The sequence below is a fragment of the Theropithecus gelada genome, chromosome 14, assembly GCF_003255815.1.
Source record: "Theropithecus gelada isolate Dixy chromosome 14, Tgel_1.0, whole genome shotgun sequence".
Lineage (NCBI taxonomy): Eukaryota > Metazoa > Chordata > Mammalia > Primates > Cercopithecidae > Theropithecus > Theropithecus gelada.
Window position 1 is genome coordinate 20,340,781 of NC_037682.1, and position 16,555 is coordinate 20,357,335.

General features: G+C 44.8%; 1 protein-coding gene across 2 annotated transcripts in view; it reads left to right on the plus strand.

The window, feature by feature from the left end:
- The first annotated feature begins 227 nt into the window (after positions 1 to 227).
- The window catches only part of SYT13 (synaptotagmin 13), a 43,679-nt gene continuing 27,351 nt past the window's right edge, over positions 228 to 16,555 (plus strand). The window contains exon 1 of one of the 2 annotated variants that reach the window (XM_025357045.1): positions 228 to 530. In XM_025357045.1, coding sequence (XP_025212830.1) covers positions 348 to 530 — 183 coding nt within the window. In that variant the 5' untranslated portion in view covers positions 228 to 347. The remainder of the gene's footprint in view (positions 531 to 16,555) is intronic. The other variant, XM_025357046.1, reaches the window with a different exon arrangement.

Genomic DNA, 16,555 nt, shown 5'->3' on the forward strand with positions numbered 1-16,555 from the left:
GGCCTCCACAGGCTCCAACACATCTTGGGCCCAGTTGTCCCCTGTTGTACACAAAGCTTTAAGAATGGCCTGAAACAACCCCAAGGCTCCTTCCACCTGGAAGGCTCCGGCTCCTGTTGGGGTGGGGGTCCGGTCACGTGTTGGCGAGAAGGGGGGTGCCGGTTGACGTGGCTCCGGGTCCAGCCTCCTCTGACGTCCTCGCAGCCATCCTCCCTCCCTCCGTCCCCGCCCCTCTGGCGGCGGGAGAGCTGCTGGCTCGCCCGGATCCCGGGAGCTGCCTGGAGGCGGGCCCGGCCCGGGGAAGGTGCACGGCGGCGGGACCCAGCCCAGCTGGGGGAGCGGGCACCATGGTGCTGTCGGTGCCTGTGATCGCGCTGGGCGCCACGCTGGGCACGGCCACCAGCATCCTCGCGCTGTGCGGGGTCACCTGCTTGTGTCGGCACATGCACCCCAAGAAGGGGCTGCTGCCGCGGGACCAGGACCCCGACCCGGAGAAGGCGAAGCCCAGCTTGCTCGGGTCTGCACAACAGGTGAGCGGGGGCGGCGCGCGGGCCCTCCAGAGGAGAGGTGGGGTCGCCGGGCAGCTGCAGAGGGGGAAATGGGGTGGGGGACGGTCATGGATCTTTGCGCGACAAAGCTTGGCGGGGAGAGGGGACAGCAAACGCGCTGGAGGACAGGTAAAGGAGTCAAAAAGGCAGGGGGATAGGGGAGGCTGGGGGATGGGGGAGAGGTGAAGGAGAATTAGGAAGCGGAGGGGGGGTAGGGGGGCTTGTGGGGACTGAGAGAAGAATGGGGGCCAGCAGCGAGCGCTAAAGGGAGGGGACAGGAAAAGGGACCTGGATAAGAATTAGGGCTGGGAAGGGTAAGAAGAGAGGGAGGCTGGGAGGGGAATCGCCAGGGTTAGGGAAGACCCTGAATGGAACCAGAGAATGAGGAACTTGCAGAATGGGGACGAAGACTGGGGTCTGTGAGAGGGAGGGGGATGGTGGTTGTGGAGCCAGCGTAGGGCAAGCCCTGCCAGAGCTGAGAAGAGGTAATGCCTGGAAAGCCAGACGGGAGGTGGCTGCGGTCCCGCAGGAGCTGAGGAGCTAGAGGGGTCTGGAGAGCTGAATCCCGGAGGAGCCTGAAGGACTCTTCCCCACCCCCTAGCAGCTTTGAGCTCCGGTCAGTCAGAGGGGGTTGCTATGGCCTCCCCCAAAATGTCTCTGCAGATGTCTCTGCAGATGTCCCTGGAGACAGGAGGGCTTTTATCCCATGCATTTGCTCATGGCCAGAGCTCCTTCGTGCAGGAAATAGCCCGTGCTCCCATTGTAAAGAGCAACAGAAGGGGTCTGGGGAAGCGGTTTGGAAGGATTTCCCTGCATAGGCTGTGACCTCCAGGATGCATTTCCAAAGTGCAGAGTGCAGAATGTTCTCTGGAGAACCAGGAGGCAAAGAGTCTTGCTAGAGTGATTTGAAGGATGGGCCTGGGGCAGGGGCATGACTTGAAGGACCTCCTAAAGACCCTCTAGATCCCTCTAGGTTCCGGGAGTGGCATTAAAATGCTGTGACTCCATCTTCCTTTTTCCAATCAATAATTCAAAAGCTCAGAGGACCCAGTTGTGTGGGGCCTGTGTCAGTCACTGTACAGTGAGAGTGGAAAGGAAATGGCTGCTGTCCTTGAGGCACTTATAATCCAAGAATAGTGACATTGACAGTGGCTAAATAGGAGCCGGCTGCACAGCAGAATGTGGGACTTGGGGCAATCTGGAAATGGGAATAGTGGGCTTTCCACTGGCCAGGGGTTGGGAGCCCTTCTCCAGAAGTCGTGGCCGGCCGCCTCTCAACCTTCTTTCCTGCCCAACACACTTGAGGAACTGCCACTCTTCTGCCTTTCAGTGACGTCTCTCCAGGCACCGTCCCCTCCCCTTCCCAGAGAGAACCACTGGGAAAGTAGTTGGTGTAAATGACCTCTAGGGTCTCTTCCAGTGCTTTGTCTTATTGATGACCAGTAGCCCACAGAACAGCTGATCATCTGTTAAAGACAAACCAGGCTGTGTCTCTCCCCTGCTTCAAATCCTCCACAAGTTCTCACTGAGCTTGGAAGAGGTCATAGCAAACCATGACATAGCATACACTCTGTGCCAGGCGCACTGTTCAGAGTGCTTTACACTAATTAGTGCGTTTCTTGACCCAGTGAGGGAGCCATAGAATTATCCTAACTTAAAGATGAGGAAACTGAGGCTTAGAGAAGGTAACCGACTTGCCTAGAACTGCACAACTAGAGAAGTTTTAGAGCCAGACTCTAGCTGAGCTTGTCTGATTCTGGAGGCCACGCTATTAGCCACTCCTCTCCACCCACTCACCTGCTTTGACATGGAAGGTGCCTGCCTCTCCAGCCAAGCTCAGGCCAGTTTCTTTCTTCATCAGCAGTCTTGGCCTCCCTGGATTTATGATTATTCTTTTAAAACACCAAGTCCTTTTCTGCTCCTTCATTTTTCTCTGCCCTTTCATATAAATGACTCCTTCTCATTCTTCAGGTCTTTTTCCATTTAAAGTCTTAGGGAGGATTTTGCCCACTGACACATGAAACAAAACACCCGCTTCCTGTTATCCTCTCCTATACTGTTCTTTCCAAATCCTTCTATGGCATTCTTTACACTAGGATGCAATCTTTCATATTCACTTATTGATGTAATATTTATTCCCAGCACCCACTCAGTGCCTGGAAACTAGTAGGTGTCCAATAAGAAATTGTGAATGAATAAAGTCACCTCACAGACCATCCAGTGGGGATTCTCATCTTCAAATATGGATGCAGTCACCATGTCTTTGTAACCAAGTGTGAGCTAGTAGGGGCACAGTAAATATTTGTTGATACATGATACCTGCCCATCCACATTCCCTTATCTGGTTCCCTCAGTGACAAAGATGTGGGCAACTTGGGGCTGAATTTATGGGTGTGAATGTGTTGAACCTGAGATCTCACAATGACTTGGTTGCCATTCTTCTCAGATTCATTCAGCCACTGGCCCAGATGCAGTAAATTGAGAAAAGACAACCAATTGACATTTCAAAGCAAGTAAAGAAGGTGGCGTTAGGGGTGGCAGATTACAGGAGGGTGATGTACTTGGCACCTGTTGACGAGGAGGGCAAGAGCCAGGGAAGCTCTCTGAGGATGTTCCTTGAGGAAAGAAGATATGGGGGCTGGAAAATAGGGGTCTAGATTACTATAATCCCAACAGAGGTGTCCAAGGTCTAATAGCCCGTGTCTCTGTAACTTGTAAGTTGTGGCTGCTGGAAAAGTTCTTTGGATTTGGAGGCCATTCCTAGAAATCTGATTTCTGACCCTGAATGGCTGAATGAAGTTGAAAGTTTGTAGTGATTTTGAAAAGAAATTTGGAGTTTTCCCAGGGGTTTTGTTTATTTTTTACATGGGGTCTGACTCCATCACCCAGGCTGGAGTGCAGTGGTGTGATCAAGGCTCACTGAGGTCTCAACTTCCTGGGCTCAGGTGATCCTCCCACCTCAGCCTCCCATGTAGCTGGGAATACAGGCACGTGCCACCATGCCTGGCTAATTTTTTTGTATGTTTTGTAGAGACAAGGTCTCACCATGTTGCCTAGGCTGGTCTCAAACTCCTGGGTTCAAGCAATTTGACTGCCTCAGCCTCTCAAACTATTAGTGTTACAGGCATGAAGCACTGTGCTTGGCCCCCAGGGGTTCTTATTCTGGGTCCACAAACCTCAGTCTGTAGATAGCATTAAAAGGTTCATGGTCTTGGATAGGAAAAAAAATGACATCATTATTTTCACTTACCTCTAACTGAAACAGTATTTTCTGTAAGTAGAAATAGCAGTGAGAACCATAGTATATCATCCATACCTGTGACTTTGTCCCCAAGGGAAATCACAGATACCTTGGTTGTACATTACAGCTGTTGCAGATGGTTCACATTAGATTTACGCTCATCTCTCATTCTAAATTATGGTACTTATTAAATCTCCTGCTAGACTCTGTTATTTAATGAATTAATAAAGAAGCAAACATATAGCTACTTCACAATTTGGTTTTATTAGGCAGTCCTTTGCAGCCCTGTGTCTTTTATTTTCTGCTTTTTCCAGCAATTCAGAGGAAGTGTCCCTAGGCAGCCCTCGGCCATGCATATCCTCTCATGCTTCCAGCTGGTTTCAAGTCACAGTTCTTTGCTTTTCTGAAATACACACTCTGTATCCTTTATCCTGCCTTCTTAGACAGTGCCTCACTCTCACTCATGTGCTACCCTTCCGGGCATGCAAGGAATTCAGTTTTACTATGCCACCCACTCCTGGCCTGGCAGGTCACCTGGGACCTCTCTGTCATCAGCCTAGCTCTAGAGGCTTGATCATTAGGCAGTGACCTGGCAGCTTGAGCAAGGAGACAGAGCCAGGGGGCAAAGCGAGAATATTGGTTTCTCCTTCACCATTACTTCTGAATCTATTAGTGAGCAGTGGCCAGACCCATGGGTTCCTGCCTCTGAATTTCCTCATCACCCTTGTCCACACAGGCTGCCACTCAGCCCACTTCTGGGTCCTTTCATAGGAAGTCCTCCTTTCACCCAACCTAAAGAACTTGGGAGCAAGCAAGGAGAACTGCTCTTTTCCCCTTGCCCCATGGCTCAGTCCTGTACCTCTACCACTTGGCAGGCACACGCGTCCTGTTTTCGGGAAGCCTTCCTTTTTGTGGCCTAGTTTTCTCCCAACATGATGGCTACCTTGCTGTGCACTTAAGTGAATCTTTTCAAATGCCAGAGAGGTCCCCTGGGTGACCCCAGTGCTGTCCCTTTGAAGCTAACACGTGGCCAAAGGCTTTATTGAAATTGCTTGGCCCTCAGCAGGAGTTCCCACACCTTTTTTTTTTTTTTTTTGAGATGGAGTCTCACTCTGTCGCCCAGGCTGGAGTACAGTGGCATGATCTCAGCTCACTGCAACCTTTACCTCCTGGGCTCAAGCGATTCTCCTGCCTCAGCCTCCTGAGCAGCTGAGATTATAGGTGTGCGCCACAATGCCTGGCAAATTTTTTGTATTTTTAGTAGAGGCGAGGCTTTGCCATGTTGGTTAGGCTGGTCTCAAATTCCTGAGCTCATGTAATCTGCCCACCTCGGCCTCCCAAAGTGCTGGGGTTACAGGTGTAAGCCACTGCGTCTGGTCCCCAGGTCCCTTCTATCCATGTCCCCAGTCACCCACTGTCACATGTGACCAAACTCTACAATTCCATCCTCTTTCCAGCAGAGTCAGGATCACTGAAGTGGCTTTCAGTGGAACCCTAGTAGATTAGTTCTAAGGTTTTACAAAATAATATAAATAAGTGTTGACTTTCTTTCTTTCTTTCCTTTCTTTCTTTCTTTCTTTCTTTCTTTCTTTCTTTCTTTCTTTCTTTCTTTCTTTCTTTCTTTCTTTTCTTTTCTTTTCTTTTCTTTTCTTTTCTTTTCTTTTTTTCTTTTTGAGACAGAGTCTTGCTCTGTTGTCCAGAATGGAGTGCAATGGTACAATCTCGGCTCACTGCAACCTCTGCCTCCTGGGTTCAGCAATTCTCTTGCTTCAGCCTTCCAAGTTGCTGCGATTACAGGCGCCCACCACCACGCCTGGCTAATCTTTTGTATTTTTAGTAGAGATGGGGTTTCACCATGTTGGCCAGGCTGGTCTCGAACTCCTGACCTCAGGTGATCCACCCACCTCGGCCTCTCAAAGTGCTAGGGTTACAGGCGTGAGCCACCACTCCCAGCCTGAATTTCTATCAAACAATATATGTGTGGTGGAGTCTTCTCCTTAAGATCAGATAATTTTTCCTTAATTTTCCTTGTATTCTTGACAATGTCTGGTATGATGCTGAGCACATGGCAGTGTTTTGAATTAAATCATTATCTTGTAACCTAACACTGAATAAGAGAGGGAAGACACAAAGGAGTACATACTGTTAGGGCTCCATTGACACAGGATTTGAAGCCAGCGCAGTTTATTTATGGTGTTACCCCGGGGCACAGGAAATTACTGCAGCTGGGTGGGAGAGCTTCTGGGCTTTTGTTCATGCTCTGCCTCTTGACGTGGGTCCTGGTTACAGAGGTGTGTTTACTTTGTGAAGATGCATCCAGCTCTACATTTATGATTTATGTACTTTTCTGCCTGCAGTTATACATCAGTAAAGTTTTTATTAAAAAGTGTCATATTGTGACATGTTTGTGAACATTAATTGAGTACCAGGCCAGTATTTTTATTGCCAGGAGGACTTTGGGGCCATAGTCAAGAGACATGAGCCTCCTTTTTGTGGTTTTTTTATAAACTGCTTCTTTGGCCCTGTTTGCTTTCTGCTGTTTCTCCCATGGCCACCTCCTGTGTGCTGCATAAAGGATTCCCCCTTGGGATTGGGACCTTAAGACCATCAGTGTAGCCCTATTAGGCCTCCCACCTCTTCTCCTCCTCCTTAGTCCTCTAAAGCAACACCTTCTCTGATTGGTTGTTTCAATTCACACATATAAGAGTGAGGATGGACAGATGCTGCATTTCATTAGTTAAATAGTTCATTCATCAAAGATTAATGAGCACATGCTAGGCCTTGGGATATGGCAATGGAAAGACAGATATATGCTCTTCTAGATAAATGGGGAGACAGACAATAAAACAAGCAATTGCCATGATCGGGGAAGCACAAGGTGCCATGGGAAACCCGGGGTGGGGGGTATTATTCCCCTCTTCAGCCTAAAATAGAGCTTTCTGCAGTGCAGGTTGGTTGTTCTTCTGAACTCTCCCCTGTACCTTAATGATGCTAGGATGCCCCATGTATTGCTAACCCCACTCCTGGAACTGATTCAACTCTGGAAGGCTGTAAGGTCTGACCTCCATGGATTCTCAGACTTTTAAAGGACTCATTTTCTAGCTTACTATTAGCTGAAAATAGTAATAGCTGAAAATACTCTTGCCTGGTGAACTCACCCATTCGTATAAACCACCACCACCACAACAAAGTATTTCCATAGAGTAATAAATAACAATGATAGAATAACTAACATTTATCAAGTTCTTTATATGTGCCAGTCACTGTTCTAAGCATTTTAACCATATTAAAATGTTTTTTGAGACAGAGTCTCACTTTGCCACCCAGACTGGAGTGCAGTGGCATGGTCATGGCTCACTGCTGCTTTGATCTTCTGAGCTCAAGTGATCTTCCCACCTCAGCCTCCCAAGTAGCTGGGAATACAGTCATGTGCCACCATACCTGGCTAACTTCTTTTAAATTTATTTTTTTAGAGAGGGGTTCTCACTATGTTGCCCAGGCTGTTCTTGTACTCCTGGGCTCAGGCCATCCTCCTGACTTGGACTCCTAAAGTGCTAGAATTACAGGTGCGATCCACTGCACCTGGCCATAACCATATTAATTTTAATTATCACAATAACCCTATGAAATATACATAAGTTTTATTTTTCATTTTAGAGAAGAAAAGTAAAACACAGAAAGCTTAAGTACGTATTCAGTGGGAGAGCTGGGAATCAAATTTACAAAATTTGGCTTCAGCGTGCACACTTTTGACTACTATGCTCGATATTAGCAGAAAAAAAGTAGTCAAAATTTTATTCGAGCCATTGTGTTTCCCCAGATACGGCATAAAAGTGTCTATAAATACGCATCTTTGAGGGTCAACTTCAGAAACCTTTCCCAGTGCTTTGGATTGCTTTGCTGCCGCCATCACACTTCAGGCATTGGGTGCAACCCAGGGCCCTCCACATAGATTTTACACAGTAAACATGTTTGGGCTGGTTGCTTAGCAACGTGGAAGACAGTATGAATTTTTCATCAAGAAATCAGCATAGATTCTTTCAGGGAGAAGAGCACAGACCCGCTGGAAATACTCTTCAAAGCACTCACATGTGGACCCCTAAGCCTGTGTCCCTCAGTCTTTTTTCCAGTGACAGATCTGACCTGTCCCATCTCCCTTCCTCCCCTAGTTCCTTGTTTGGGTACAGTTTGTAGATAATTCAGATACATGGCTCTTCTCTTCATGGAATTGACAATTCACTAGCACCTTTTGTTAATTCCAGGAGAAAACAGTGCTGCATCCTTTCCAGATTTTCAGATACTAGCCAAGTTATGAGGAGGTACCTGGGGCATAGGAGGAGGGATAGAGAGGCCTTTGGATCATGATGAAGGAAACACCTGAAAGACAAACCAAAAGGGGTCCAAGCAAAGGCAGAAGGAAGAGAAGAGACCAGCAGGAGAGGGAAGCATCAGACCCAGAAGATAAAGAGGAGAAAAAATAAGACACAACCATTCCAGGATCAAAGACCTACGAGAGCAATCCGAGTATGTGGAGACAGTCCCTTTGTTGTCCACACTGACCTACAATCTCCCAATAACCAGCAGCAGTTCACCTCCTGCTTCCACCTTCTTCTTACTGTATTCAGTACTCCCAGAGCTTATTTCTTGCTAAGAAACAATGGGAAAGTCTGCTCTGAGGATGGAGAACAGCTTCATAGAAACAAGTTTTAAGAACTAAGAGATTCTATACGTATGTATCAGAATCAACACACATGTACACAAAGGGCCCCCTATAACTTATTTGATAAGAAATAATGGAACTAATACAGTTATAAAGGAAAACAGGTGAAAAAGGTGTGTTCCTCCCTCTTTTTCTTCCTTGGTTGTGTTTATTAAGCAACTATGTGCCAGGTGCTGTGCTGGGAGGTGAGAATACAGTGGTAACTCCCCTCTTCCCAATGACACAGTGACCCATCTTCAGCCCTCACAAAACTTATGGTATAATGGGTAAAACCAGAGTTTATAGAAGAAGAGGGAAAATAAATGAAAATGTGTGCTGGTGGTAGATGACCTCAACAGAAGGTTCTGGTGCTTTGTAAGTGAAAGATGAAGAGCTTTTACGAGAGCACCTTACAAGATGAAAGCTTTCCTAGAGAGTGATGGCCAAACTGAGAGCTACAGTGGGAGAAGATCTTAACCAGGGCAAAAGGGAAGGATGTTGGGGGCTCCACACAGAGAAATGAGCCTGTGCAAAGGTCCTGTGGCAGGAGGAAGCCTAACATTTACGAGAGCCTGGGGAAAAGCCAGTGTGGCTGAAGAGCAGAGAGCAAGGGAGATCCTAGTGAACAATGAAGCTGGGGAAATAGGCAGGGGCCTGGATGAGCAGGGCATTGGAGACCATGGACAAATTCATTTATTCATGAATTCGTTCATGCATGCATAAATCAAACATTTATTAATGTCTCCAGGAGGGGCATTGAGCTATGTACTGATAATGTGAAGGTTACCATTATTTTCAAAGCTTTTTTTATTCAGGTGAAATTCACACGATATTAATCACTTTAAAGTGTAGGATCAATGCCATTTAGTACATTTACATTGTTGTGCAGCCACTACCTCCACCTAGTTCTAAAACATTTTCCTCACCTCAGAAGAAAACCCTTCATCCTTCAAATAATCACTATTCCTCCCTCCTCCAATCTGTTTTCTGTCTTTATGGATTTGCTTATTCTGGACACTTCATATAAATAAAATCATATGATATGTGATCTTTTGTGACTGGCTTCTTTCACTTAGCATCATGTTTTCCAGGTCCATCCATATCATAGCATGTATTAGTACTTTATTTCTTTTTATGGCTGAAAAATATTCTGTTGTATGGACACATGTAATTTTGTTTATCCATTCACCCGTTGATGGACATTTGGATTGATTCTACCTTTTGGCCATTGTGAATAGTGCTGCTAAGTACATTCCTGTACAAATATTTCAGTACCTGTTTTCAATTCTTTCAAGTATATACCTAGGAGTGGGATTGCTGGGTCATATGGTAATTCTATATTTAACATTTTGAGGAACCGCTAAACTGCTTTCCACAGCAACTGCACCATTTTAATCTCCACCAGCAATGTATGACAGTTCTCATTTCTCCACCTCCTTGCCAGCAGTTGGTATTCTTTATTTTATTTATTTATTTTTTAAAGTCATCCTAGTGGATGCTAAGTAGTATCTCTTTGTGGTATTTTCTGAGCTTTTAACATCTAAAAGAAAAACCCAAATTCTCATTTTTACAATATTCATCAGTAGCTGGCAAGTGTTTTTTTAAAAAATTGTATTATACTTTAAGTTCTGGGATACATGTGCAGAACGTGCAGGTTTGTTACATAGATATGCATGCGCCGTGATGGTTTGCTGCACCCATCAACCTGTCATCTACATTGGGTATTTCTCCTAATGCTATCCCTCCCCTAGCCCCCCACCCTTCTGACAGGCTTCGGTGTATAATGTTCCCCTTCTTGTGTCCATGTATTTTCATTGTTCAACTCCCACTTATGAGAGAGAACATGTGGTGTTTGGTTTTCTGTTCCTGTGTTAGTTTGCTGAGAATGATGGTTTCCAGCTTCATCCATGTCCCTGCAAAGGACATGAACTCATCCTTTTTTATGGCTGCATAGTATTCCATGGTGTATATGTGCCACATTTTCTTTATCCAGTCTATCATTGCTGGGCATTTGAGTTAGTTCCAAGTCTTTACTATTGTGAACAGTGCTACAACAAATATACGTGTGCATGTGTCTTTATAGTAGAATGATTTATAATCCTTTGGGTATGTATCCAAAATCACAGTAGCTGGCAAGTTTTTAACAAACATTTGCTGTCTGTATTGAGCGACCATTAAAATGAGTCCACATGGCCAACCCGTAAAAACATTTCATTGTTCATGAGTCTCGTGAGAAAAATAGAGTGTGTGTGCAGTAGTCCTGGCTGCCCTGTTCTTCCAGCAAGTTTGCACCTGCTGCTCTGTCTGTCAAATATGTTATTATTCTCATCTTTCCCATTCTGTTGTTCCCCCAAGCTTTAGTCCCTCATGGGTCTCACTCAAATTCACGCTGATACCTGGGCCCTGCAAACCCCGTCTAATTGAGGCAGTATTTAGTGTCTTTTAACATTTCCTTATGTATCAACACTGCCAGGCCAGTGCGATGCCTGGAGGAGCCTTGCCCCTCTCCAGGGCCAGTTGCTGCCCACACAACAAACCTTCAGGAGGCGTTCAATGGGTCCCAATTCATTAGATGAAGGATGCTTTAATTGCCTTATGTTATAGAAAAGTCCCGGGAGAATTTTACACACTGCTTAAGAATGGTACAGTGCTATTTGGGGAAGCTGATTGTGGTTTTGGGGTGGACCTGGAATGCGTTATAATTTTTCCCATTAAAATAATGGAGAACCAGTGCCTGCTTTCTGAAATCTGCTAATCAGCGTGTTTTTAGGAACAGATCAGAGTCAAATAATGAGGAGGAGTTGTATATATGAATATGAATGAAAACAAGCATAAACGGGAGGGGGTCCTGTGAGAATTCTGTGAAATTGAGTCAGTCCATCTGGCATAGACCTTAGAGTATTTTGATGTATTTCATTGATTCCTCTCCCTGCCCCCACCTCCACTCATTAAGTCAAAGACATGCTTTTCCCTCATGGAAAGTTGAGCAGGACTTAGCGTATAGCAAAGAGAAATGAGGAGACATGTTGAATGACTAAATACATTGATGAATGGATGGGTAGACAAATGAGAAGGCAAGGATCCATGGGGCTGACACCTCTGCTTGTAGCCAAAATAAAAACCACAGGCACAGAGAAGCAGGAGAGGATGCTGAGTTCACCGAAGGATCTCTGTGCTTGCCTTTCGTGACATATCAAGAAATCAATACCAGCAGGAAGCATGTGGCAGCTTCACTTTGTACAGGTTTCTCTCCCTTCAGGTCTCTGTTCATCTGGCTAACGTTAGAGAGAGTTTTTAAAATCTTCAGCTGCCAGGCCAATGAGGTAATACCCAGGGAGACGTTTTATTTGGAAGAGCATTATAAACCACACAGGTTGGACTTGCTGGTAAGAACGGCATGAGGTAAAGGCTGTAGTTTATTGAGGCAGGATTGCAAAGACTTTGCTTTTCAAATAGAGTTAAGAAGGATGTTTTGGAAAAGATGGTGTTTGAAGATGCAGATAAGGTTGGGTAAAAGCAGTTTGGTAGGGCAACTAGAAGAGTTGATTGAAACAGCTGCGCGTGTAGAATATCTTCTGTTAGCTTTAAGCTTATTCTGCATTTCTGAATCCCCCCTGCACTCCACTTCTCAGAGCATATCGCCAAGCATCTTAAAATACACTTTCATTTCCAGCAGTCACTTCACATAGAGGAAAGGGGAAGATACCAGAGAGAAATACAGTGAAGGCAGTGATGTGACATGCAGAGAAAATATTCGCATGATTTGGAGGGCTTCTTTGCACATTCTTTGCAAGTGCGTCATCTAATGATCTCGTCTCTTACTAACAAATGGAGCAGATTCTTTAAGTGGCAACATGACTATCACCCTTTGCACAACAGCCTCCATACAAAACACGTAGAGACAAAGAACAGAAAGGAATGAATGCGAGGTTAGGTGCCTAGCCTAATCCCACCATGTTGTAGCCTTGCATTTGATTTTGGGTACCCACTGGAATTAATTTTAGGTAACAATCTTTGAGACCACTCAAAAGAAAAAATTAACTCAGAATGAAAATGTTCATTTTTATAATCAAGATGCTGAGCTAAAATAGGAATCAAATGAGACTCAAAAACCTGAATTTGATTTCAGACTCCACCATTTCCTAGCCAAATCACCACGGCCATTCTGAATCCCACTTTACTCAAACATGAAACAGGGATTCTACAAGGTTCTCTAAGGTCATATGGAAGAATGAATAAGATGACATGTATGAAAGCACCCAACGGATTCAGCACCTGCCGTTGCTCAAAGGATATTTTTAAGAATCTGTGGATTATTTTCTTATTTATCCTTTACCAAAGCAATGACTTGTCTACTCACCATGCGGGAAAGGAAAAATTCATCAAGAGTATTCCAGATGTGATAAATGAAATGTGTCTGTTAGAATGAAAAGGGGAACATGAACATTCCATTTCTAGGATGATTATTCATTCAACAACTATGTCTTGCATACCTGCTATGTGCAAGGGACTGAGTTAGCCCTTGGGACAGTGCAGTGACAAGGCAGAACCTGTCCCTGACCTCATGCAGTTAATATTCTAGAGGGAGAGATGTTCATCACACAGTCATACACAGAACATAGTGAGTGCTGGGCTGGAAGTTATTTCCTTGTGCCTCCAGAACCCTCTGAATGCTCCCCTCTCAACCCCAAACCTACTTCTTCCCCACCCCCTGCTCCAAGCCTATCCCTGTTTTCTCCCCCTCCACACCCTGGCCCCAGGAGGCCCCCACCTATTGGCTGCATTGACCAACTCCTCTGGCTTTGCATCAGGTGGAGTTGGCCCAAAGGAGATCTGAGGACAAGAGGAGTGTGAGGGGCCTTCATCACCCCTGCCCCCTCCCTGCTAGGTGCCCAGGGGGTGGCTACATCCTCAGCTGAAGGGGTCAGATCCTGCCAGGCTGCTGTTTCCCTTCAGCACCCTGTCCTGTTTCCAGTGACCTCTCCTGATTCTTGCCCCTTCAGGCCTAGGGATGTTAACAGTGCCCAGCTCTCCCAGCCCCTGCATACTCGCCACTCCTTGTTGCTTTCCTTAACCCTCCATACATTTGTAAATATCTGCTTTATGAAAATCTCCTCAATTACCCAGTTATAATGTGCCATCTATTCCTGCAAAAACCCTTATTGATAGCATACTCAAACCATGTTAGCTATTATTACCAACCCTAATGATTAATAGTAATAAAGGAAGAGTCTGTGAGGCAGAGGAAGTATGCCAATGAAATTGGCAAAACTCAGGACCAACAGTGATAACACCCTTTATTTGCACAAGGTTCTATTGTTTAGAAGCCACTTTCATTTTCCCATTTGGTTCAGCATCTAGCCTGATGCTTTGTGCATCTTGAAGCCTTTAATATATGCTTGCCAAACAGACACACCTGTGGGTAGGAAGCTTTGGGGCTATTATTCTCATTTCAAAAAGCTTGGAGTGAGCTGAGGAAAAATAGTTCTCATTTATAGTAATTTGGAGCCAGGTACTCTGATGTCACTGACCTTCCACGATCAGATCATATTTTGGGACATTTTGTAGACTGTTTGATTGTCAGCTCTTGTAATACAGAAGGAAATCTATTAGGTTTGCATCTCATTTAAAAGAAGGAAGAACTAGATCTATGGATGATACTGACTGGCTTTGAATCTGCCAAAATGTCAGCTGCAGGAAGAATGTTAGAAGCAGCACATTAATGGCCATCCCTTGAAATGCATCTCCTGACTAGTCATGAAATTCACACAGAAGAATCAATTTGTTGCCCAAACATGGCAGAGACTGCAGACATCCAGTGACACACAGTGGTTCTGCTTCTTTCTTTCTTCTTTCTTTCTTTCTTTCTTTCTTTCTTTCTTTCTTTCTTTCTTTCTTTCTTTCTTTCTTTCTTTCTGTCTCTCTCTCTCTCTCTTTCTTTCTTTCTTTCTCTCTTTCTTTTTCTTGTTATACTTTAAGTTCTGGGATACATGTGCAGGACATGCAGGTTTGTTACATAGGTGTACACATGCCACAGTGGTTTGCTGCACCCATCAACCCATCATCTGCATTAGATATTTCTCCTGATGCTGTCCCTCCCCAACCACCCCACCCCCAACAGGCCCTGGTGTGTTCCCCTCCCTGTGTCCACGTGTTCTCATTGTTCAACTTCCACTTATGGGTGACAACATGCAGTGTTTGGTTTTCTTTTGTTGTGTTAGTTTGCTGAGAATGATGGTTCTCAGCTTCATCCATGTCCCTGCAAAGGACATGATCTCATTCCTTTTTTATGGCTGCATAGTATTCCATGGTGTACATGTGCCACATATTCTTTATTCAGTCTATCATTCATGGGTATTTGGGTTGGTTCCAAGTCTTTGCTATTGTGAACAGCACTGCAATAAACATACGTGTGCGTGTGTCTTTTTTGGAAAGGGAGGCCTGAGAAGTTATAGTTGAAGTGTATTTTTCTTGAGGCAGCTCTCACTTTTGGATTCCTCCCTTTCCCCAGCACACGGTTCCCCCAAACTGGGTTACCTTCACTGTGTCCCTGTGTCTCCAGCTGGTTTTCTCACTTAGTTTCCTCCACGTCTGTCCATCCCTCCTGTATGTACCTGCTGGTTTGATTTACTGAAAACACAGTTTTGCTCATGTCATTCTCCTACTCACAAACTGTCGAAGGTTCTCCATTGTTTATAAGATAGAATTCAAGATCTTTTGCTTGGCATTCAAGGCCCTTTATGACCTGGCCTCACCATTGCTTTCCAACTCCATTTCTCCAACCCCAGCCTTCCTCTCCAGCTGACTCACCATGTCCTAAGCATGCTCCCCTTTGGATGCACACTGCTGCTGTCCTCCCTATTTCAGAAGCCTCTCTCTCTCTCTTTCATTGTTAGTCATCCCTGAATGCTGCATTGAAGCTCCTCCTCCAGGAAGCCATCTCTGATCACATCAACAATGAAGAGTTCCTCCTTAGGTCTTATGTAGCCTACAGTCCAGGTATTTAGCTTTTTAAGACTGCCTTCTATTTTTATCTATCTTTTCATAAGTTTGAATCAGGAATAGCAAATGTCTTTCATCTTCCATATCAATTCCTATTAATGGATAGTAGCTTCCTGGAGCCCGAAGCTGAACAAACACCCTGTGTCTGAACTCAGCAGGAAAGAATGCTTCAATCAATTAGCCGAATCTGCCATGAGCATAGGGTAGGAGAATTGTAGCATAAGCACCTCGTATTTCCCCTTTATGGAATATCTCGTCTCTACCAGGGGATGGTAAACTTTCTGAGGGCAGGGACTTATTCACTTACTCATGTATCTCCCATGGTGTGTAGGGTGGGTGAACAGATGATTGGCAGGCAACAAGTCTGTTCTGATTTCTGTTTGACAGCAATATAATGTGGAGCGGTTTGACTTAAAACCAAAACATAAGGAGAATCTAGTTAAAACAGCCTCTGTCTTGGTTTTGAAGTTGTACTTTACAACTCGGCTGTTTTTAAACTTCTGGGTTAGAGACTGATGTGCTTTTCAAGTATCTGCATATAAGTGGATGGATGTCTTAGATTAGCGGTTCCCTGCACTTTTTTTCTACACTGCATCACCTCTAATGGGTGATATTCATATGGGTTTGATGGTTCTGTAGATTTATCTCCTTTCTCTTCCGCTAAGAAAAGCTTATCAGAATGCAAAAGTGTGAAAGAGGTCTTATTATAAGGATAACCTTGAATATATGTTAATCAATTTTTAAATGGGTACAAACTCAAATTTTTGCACTTTATTACTTATAATATATATTGGCACAATAACGGTTATGGCAGTTGCCCTAGTTAATGGTTTCATCAATTGTCTGAGCACCATAGAATCAAGTAATCCTGTAGCTGCTCTGAAAGAACACCCTAATTTCAATGCCAAGGAAACTGACATATAAACAAACTTTTCAGCCTTTAATACAAAAATTACTGTCTTGGGAAAAGAACATTAAATTAGAAACACAAAATAGAAACTAAGAAAAAAATGTCTAAAGGATTCAAATGAACCAATATGAAACAATTGTGTTCCTATCTGACAG